At 41.6% G+C, this 7,493-nt stretch overlaps 1 protein-coding gene across 1 annotated transcript in view; it reads left to right on the top strand.

Annotated features, from left to right (window-relative positions):
* The window catches only part of LOC130298295 (uncharacterized), a gene marked incomplete at its 5' end in the record, with an annotated part of 34,212 nt that overhangs the window by 1,873 nt on the left and 24,846 nt on the right, over nt 1-7,493 (top strand). Inside the window, 5 exon segments of the mRNA XM_056551226.1 lie at nt 2,907-3,632; nt 3,798-4,610; nt 4,922-5,128; nt 5,422-6,194; nt 6,357-6,589. Coding sequence (XP_056407201.1) covers nt 2,907-3,632; nt 3,798-4,610; nt 4,922-5,128; nt 5,422-6,194; nt 6,357-6,589 — 2,752 coding nt within the window.

Raw genomic sequence — 7,493 nt, 5'->3', positions numbered from 1 at the left:
CAGCATGCACGGACAGCCAAAAGGCATGCTGGGAGTTGTAGTAGTGTGCCTCCAGCTGTTGTATAACTTAGTCCCAGTGAAGTGGAATGACTTCTTCAGATACTCAGTGCATATCTGTTCCCGTCCAGATTGATTATCTAAGTAAAGTTTGATGCATCGGAGTGAAGTGACAGACACTGACGCTCTGTTCAGGTTAAAGGGTTATTCCAGGCAAAACCTTTTTTTTTTATATATCAACTGGCTCCGGAAAGTTAAACAGATTTGTAACTTACTTCTATTAAAAAATCTTAATCCTTCCAATAGTTATTAGCTTCTGAAGTTTTCTGTCTAACTGCTCATTGATGATGTCACGTCCCGGGAGCTGTGCATGATGGGAGAATATCCCCATAGGAACTGCACAGCTCCCGGGACATCATCAGAGAGCATTTAGACAGAAAACAACAACTCAACTTCAGAAGCTAATAACTATTGGAAGGATTAAGATTTTTTAATAGAAGTAATTTACAAATCTGTTTAACTTTCCGGAGCCAGTTGATATATTAAAAAAAAGTTTTGGCCTGGAATACCCCTTTACGCAATTCTCTGGTGTTTATTACGGCAGAGTTCACAGGTTATATAGCCTCCAGAATTAACATAAATTACCACCCACATTATCCATCATTATCCGTGACGTGTGTGTACGTGCGTGTGGTTTTGTTTTATAGACTTGTTTTTCTCCTAAGCCTTAATCATAATCTTGCTCCTCTTTTCCTCCAGATGGTCACCTGACACAAATACTTTATTAGTCGGACATTATCAGGTGTTGTCCAGGATACGGATCCTGGTACAGACATCACTATCTCTCTACAACATTAATATTGGTAATAATAAAAGTTCAGTCTTGATTGTCAGACTCCACGGGAAGAAAGGCTGATGCCATCTGTTTCAAATGAGCAAATATTAGCAAAATGTGAAATAGTCATTTTATCCCAATTATATATATGATTATTGATATTGAATCCATTACAATTCCCTCTTGAAATGGCTATTTTACACCAGCTCAGAGAAAGCGCCGGCCGGCGCGAAACTAGTTGCAAGACTCCTTCTCCCCTCCACGTCCCACACCTGCTGGATCTCCTAATATCATCTGAAAATAAACTTTCTCCGGTTTGTGAATTTTGACAGTGGGTGAGTGCAGTTTCGGCTTTTTCCTTCTACTTCGTGGAATTATATATAACTACTATAATACTGCTCCTATATAGAAGAATATAACTACTATAATACTGCTCCTATATACAAGAATATAACTACTATAATACTGCTCCTATATACAAGAATATAACTACTATAATACTGCTCCTATATATAACTACTATAATACTGCCCCTATATACAAGAATATAACTACTATAATACTTCCCCCATATACAAGAATATAACTACTATAATACTGCTCCTATATACAAGAATATAACTACTATAATACTGCTCCCTATATATACAAGAATATAACTACTATAATACTGCTCCTATATACAAGAATATAACTACTATAATACTGCCCCTATATACAAGAATATAACTACTATAATACTGCCTCCTATATAGAAGAATATAACTACTATAATACTGCTCCTATATACAAGAATATATCTACTATAATACTGCTCCTATATACAAGAATATAACTACTATAATACTGCTCCTATATACAAGAATATAACTACTATAATACTGCTCCTATATACAAGAATATAACTACTATAATACTGCCCCCTATATACAAGAATATAACTACTATAATACTGCTCCTATATACAAGAATATAACTACTATAATACTGCCTCCTATATACAAGAATATAACTACTATAATACTGCTCCTATATACAAGAATATATCTACTATAATACTGCTCCTATATACAAGAATATAACTACTATAATACTCCCTCCTATATACAAGAATATATCTACTATAATACTGCTCCTATATAGAAGAATATAACTACTATAATACTGCTCCTATATACAAGAATATAACTACTATAATACTGCTCCTATATAGAAGAATATAACTACTATAATACTGCCCCTATGTACAAGAATATATCTACTATAATACTGCTCCTATATACAAGAATATAACTACTATAATACTGCTCCTATATCTACTATAATACTGCTCCTATATACAAGAATATAACTACTATAATACTGCTCCTATATACAAGAATATAACTACTATAATACTGCTCCTATATACAAGAATATAACTACTATAATACTGCTCCTATATACAAGAATATAACTACTATAATACTGCTCCTATATACAAGAATATAACTACTATAATACTGCTCATATATACAAGAATATAACTACTAAAATACTGCTCCTATATACAAGGATATAACTACTATAATACTGCTCCCTATATACAAGGATATAACTACTATAATACTGCTCCCTATATACAAGAATATAACTACTATAATACTGCTCCTATATACAAGGATATAACTACTATAATACTGCTCCTATATACAAGGATATAACTACTATAATACTGCCTCCTATGTACAAGAATATAACTACTATAATACTGCTCCTATGTACAAGAATATACCTACTATACTACTGTTCCTATATACAAGAATATAACTATTATAATACTGCTCCTATATACAAGAATATAACTACTATAATACTGTCTCTAATCTAAATCCTAGCACAGAGCATGCTCAGCGTGCAGCCAACCATTACCGGACGATGCTTTGGGATATATGCCAAAATTGTATCACCGTACGCTGCATTTCCTGCCTCCAGGTACTGCTAGATGGGTCGCAGTCTAATATGTGTGCTGTTTGCTCTCCTGCGGATGATCAGTCTTTCTTTCTTAAAGAAGCTATTTTTTTCTTGGTTCAAGCAGCATATGGCTACTCAGGAGCCTGCACGTAAAAGGAGAGGGGGTCAGCCACATTCCAGCCAACAGGTCTCTGAGTCCTCCTCCTCGGAATCCGAGACTTCAGAGTCATCATCTGACTCAGAGGATGCCATCACTGAAGACAATTATTTGTTCAGGAAAGAACAGACAGACAAGTTGATCAAGGCAGTAAAAAACACTATGAAGGTAAAGCAAGGCGAGTCTTCAACACAAGACAAGGACAGCCTGTTTTACTTCCCAAAGAAGAAATACAGGACATTTTCGGGCCATCCAATGCTTAAAACCATCATGGAGAGAGAATGGGTAAAGCCAGAAAAAAGAGTTGACCTTGGATCAAGGTTCAAAGCAGTCTACAAACTAGATCCTGCGGATTCAGAGCAGTGGGAAAGTCCTGGTAAAGTTGACGCCACAGTGGCAAAACTCTCCAAAAAGACACTGTTACAGTCTGAAGATTCCTCTGTTCTCAAAGATTCTCTGGACAGGAGGATGGATGTCCTACTGAAAAACGGATATCTGAATTCAGCCGCACTGTGTAAGACAGCGCTTGCAACAGTTCCTGTATCCAGAGCTCTGAGATTGTGGCTTAGTCAGCTAGGTCGAGACAATGAGCAGAGGGCGCCAAGGGAGGAACTATATCGGCAGGTTACTTCGCTAAAGACAGTTGCAGAGTTCCAATGCAGCAAGAAGAGCAGTGTTGCTAAAGCCATGGTCAGGAGATGTATCCTCAAAGATAAATTTGTGTGCTCTTCCTTTTCAGCCAGGGCACCTAATCGGCCCTCAGTTGGAGAAAATCCTGGAATCCGCTCAGGAGAATAAAGGTTTTTCCTTCCCTCAACCTAAGACGCAAGCCCTTTCGGTCCTTTCGGCCCATAGTCTGAAGCACTTTCCGAAGGAGACCGTTCCATAGCAGGGACAGAAGATTCGGAAGAGGTCAGCAGACCAAAGGAAAGAAAAAACAGCCGGAGGGTTCTCAGTCCAAAACGGATTTCTGAAGCCAGAGGTCAGATCACGGTCGGCTCAAGACTTTTACGGTTCCTGCCTGCTTGGGAAGATATCACGACCGACAAATGGGTCTTAAGTGATGTCAGAGCAGGATACAAGCTGATTTTTCTTAATCATCCTCGGGAAAGGTTTGTGTTCAACTGTCCGGAAAATCTGGTTATTTTTCAGTTAATCCGAGAATTCCTTCAAAAAGAGGCTCTGGAAGAAGTTCCTCAAGAAGGGAGAGGTCAAGGCATCTTCTCACGGGTCTTTCCAGTTCCCAAGCCGCAAAACAAGTTTCGGCTGGTGATCGACCTCAGATTTTTCAAAAAATTTCTAAAGAAAGAAAAGTTCAAGATAGAGACTATAAGATCTGCAATCCATCTTATACAAAAAGGTTCTTTCATGGCGTCCATAGATCTTATGGATGCTTATCTGCACGTGCCGATTCACCCTGCTTCAAGGAAATATCTCAGGGTGGCTATCAAGATGGAACAAGGGGTACAACACTATCAATTCCACTCTCTACCGTTTGGGGTGTCTTCGGCGCCCAGGGTGTTCACAAAAGTGGCCATAGCAGTGGTGGTGGCTCTTCGTCTTCAAGGGATACACCTGGTGCCCTACTTGGACGACTGGCTCCTGATAGCAGATTCTTCGGAGGAGTTGGAACATCACCTACAGTCGACTTTACGGATGTTACAGGAGGTTGGTTTCCTGGTCAATTTAAAAAAATCCAACTTGACACCAGCAACCAGGAAGAGATTCCTAGGGTTTATAATAGACTCTCAGCAGCAGAAGTTGTTCCTGCCTCAAGACCGGATGCTTATCCTCACTTCACAGGTGGCTTAAATCATAGAAACTCCACAGGTGTCCATTGGTGTTGGGATGAGAACTCTGGAGCTCTTAACTGCGGCAATAGAAGCAGTGCCCTGGGCCAAGGCTCATATGAGAGACCTATAGGAAGAAGTGTTGTCTGCATGGGACAAGAGTCTCGAATCCTTGTCTTCTCCCCTCAGGTTATCACAGCATACGAGGAACAGTCTCAAATGGTGGCTGGTCAAGAAAAATCTTCAGGATGCAGCTTGAAACCTTCAGACAGTATCCTGGTTACAACAGATGCCTCGAAGTTGGGCTGGGGAGCCCACGTAGCAGATCTGTGGGTGCAGAGGTGTTGGTCCCAAGAAGAATCATGGATGTCATCCGACCTGCGAGAAATGAGGGCGGTAAGATTAGCCTTGTTACACTTCAGCTCTCTGCTGAGGAAGAAACCCCTGCTGGTTCAGACAACTAGACTACTGTGTTTTTATTATTTGAACAAGCAGGGGGGCACTCGAAGTCCAGGCCTACAGAAAGAGTGCAAGCGCATCATGGCCTGGGCAGAGAGGACTGTTCCCAGCATTTCAGCTGTGCACATAAAGGGCGTCCTTAATGTGCAAGCGGATCGTCTGAGTCGATCAAGGTTGAGCCCCAACGAGTGGTCACTGAATACGGTTCACTTCCTGCAACTGGTGAACAGATGGAGTCTGCCGGACTTCCATATGATGGCCACACGAGAGATTCTGAAGATTTCCAGATTTGCTTCCCTAAATCACCAGGATCATCCGGACATCTTGAATGCCCTCACAATTTCGTAGCAAGGTCTCCACATTTATCTGTTTCCCCCTCCAGTGATGATAGGTCGGGTGATCAGGAAGATACTGACGGACAAGCCGGATGTCATCCTGATAGCTCCCTACTGGCCGAGGAGAGTATGGTTTCCAATACTTCTGCGGATGTCGAGGGGCAGGTGCCTCAAGTTTCCTCCCCACAGAGATCTCCTGGTCCAGAAAGGCTTTCATCATCCACGGCCAGAGAAACTGCACTTTACTGCATAGAGTTTGAGAGCGCTAAATTCCGGATGACTGGTTTGTCAGAAGAAGTCATATCCACTCTTCTAGCGGCAAGGAGAAAATCCACCAATGCTCTGTACTCCAAGCTTTGGAGAAAGTTCACATCTTGGAGACAGGAGAAGAGTCGGGATGAGGTGTCCTTGCCAGTTATCTTAGAGTTCCTGCAGGATGGCTTCAACAAAGGTTTGAGACCCAACACCTTAAGAGTCCATATGACTGTGATCAACTCTTTCATGGATGGAAGATTTGCTAATCATCCGGTAATAGCAAGATTCTTCAAAGCCTTGAAACAACTAAGACCAGTAATCCGTCCTCCAGTCTCTACGTGGGATCTCACTCTCGTCCTAAGAGCCCTGACAATGCCTCCCTTTGAGCCTCTACAAGAAGTTTATCTGAAATGGTTGTCATACAAGGTTTGAGAGATTGGAGAGATTCAAGCCCTTTCATCTAGGGATCTTCTCCTGCGATTCGTGCCAGAGGGAGTCTTGCTGCGGACGGTGCCGTCCTTTAGACCCAAAGTGTCTTCAGAGGTAAATGTGAACAAGGAAATCTTTTTACTTAGGTACCTGCCAGAACCACAAGATGAAGAAGAAAGGCTCCTACAGAATCTGGATGTCTCGTCGGCTCTGTCATGTTACCTGGACAGGACGAAGGAGTTCCGGGTAGATGAAAACCTGTTCATCCAGTTTGTTGGAGCCAGAAAAGGGAAAAAAGTTGCCAAGGATAAAAAAAAAGTTGCCATCTCGGACGAGATGGCTGAAGTCCGCTATTCTGGAGGCCTACAAAAAGGCGGAAGTTGAGCCTCCCTCAAAGCTCATTCAACTCGTGCCACAGCTACGTCCTGGGCGGAAAGAGCGCAAGTATCTATCCAGGAGATCTATAATGCAGCTTCGTGGTGGACAAGTTCGACCTTCGTGAGGAACTACAGGCTAGATATCCAGGGCACGCATCCAGCCTTTAGCACAGGGGTGCTTAATGCTGCATTTAATTAAGTATCCCCCCCCCTTTGTTTGCCATTCAGCTCCCTTCTGTGCTGCTGGAAGACGAAATGGAAAGTAAAAATTTATACTCACGTAATTTTGCTTTCCTTGAGTCTGAAGGCAGCACATACAAACCCTCCCTATTAAATATTATTTTTTTCTGCATCAGAACTGAGTCTATTCATTAACATGGAGTGGATGGGTTCTGATGGATGTATGTAACCAGGCATGGCCTGGGATTGGTTAATTCTTCATTGTTCTTTTAGGTGGGCGGTCCTAGGATGAACTGGATGAAGCTATTAATTAACCCTTCTGTGCTGCCTTCAGACTCAAGGAAAGCAAAATTACGTGAGTATAAATTTCTACTATAATACTGCCTCCTATATACATAAATATAACTACTGTAATACTGAAATGTCATATTTAAGGGCTATCATTCAAATCAAATGACCCATAGCTATGACGGTTACTCTACCAAGCATATCCCCCATCATTTGTTTTTAGCAGTAAGCTGTTCAGTCTATTACATTTCATCATCTATGATAGTGTTTCCCAACCAGGGAGCCACCAGCTGCTGCAAAACTACAACTCCCAGCATGCCCGGACAGCCTTTGGCTGTCCGGGCATGCTGGGGGTTGTAGTTTTGCAACAGCTGGAGGCACCCTGGTTGGGAAACACTGATCTAGGAGAATGGCCAAGTATCGAGGATATGGGCAAAC

Source organism: Hyla sarda (genome assembly GCF_029499605.1).
Source record: "Hyla sarda isolate aHylSar1 chromosome 1 unlocalized genomic scaffold, aHylSar1.hap1 SUPER_1_unloc_8, whole genome shotgun sequence".
NCBI lineage: Eukaryota > Metazoa > Chordata > Amphibia > Anura > Hylidae > Hyla > Hyla sarda.
This window is presented reverse-complemented; position numbering and strand designations above follow the sequence as displayed.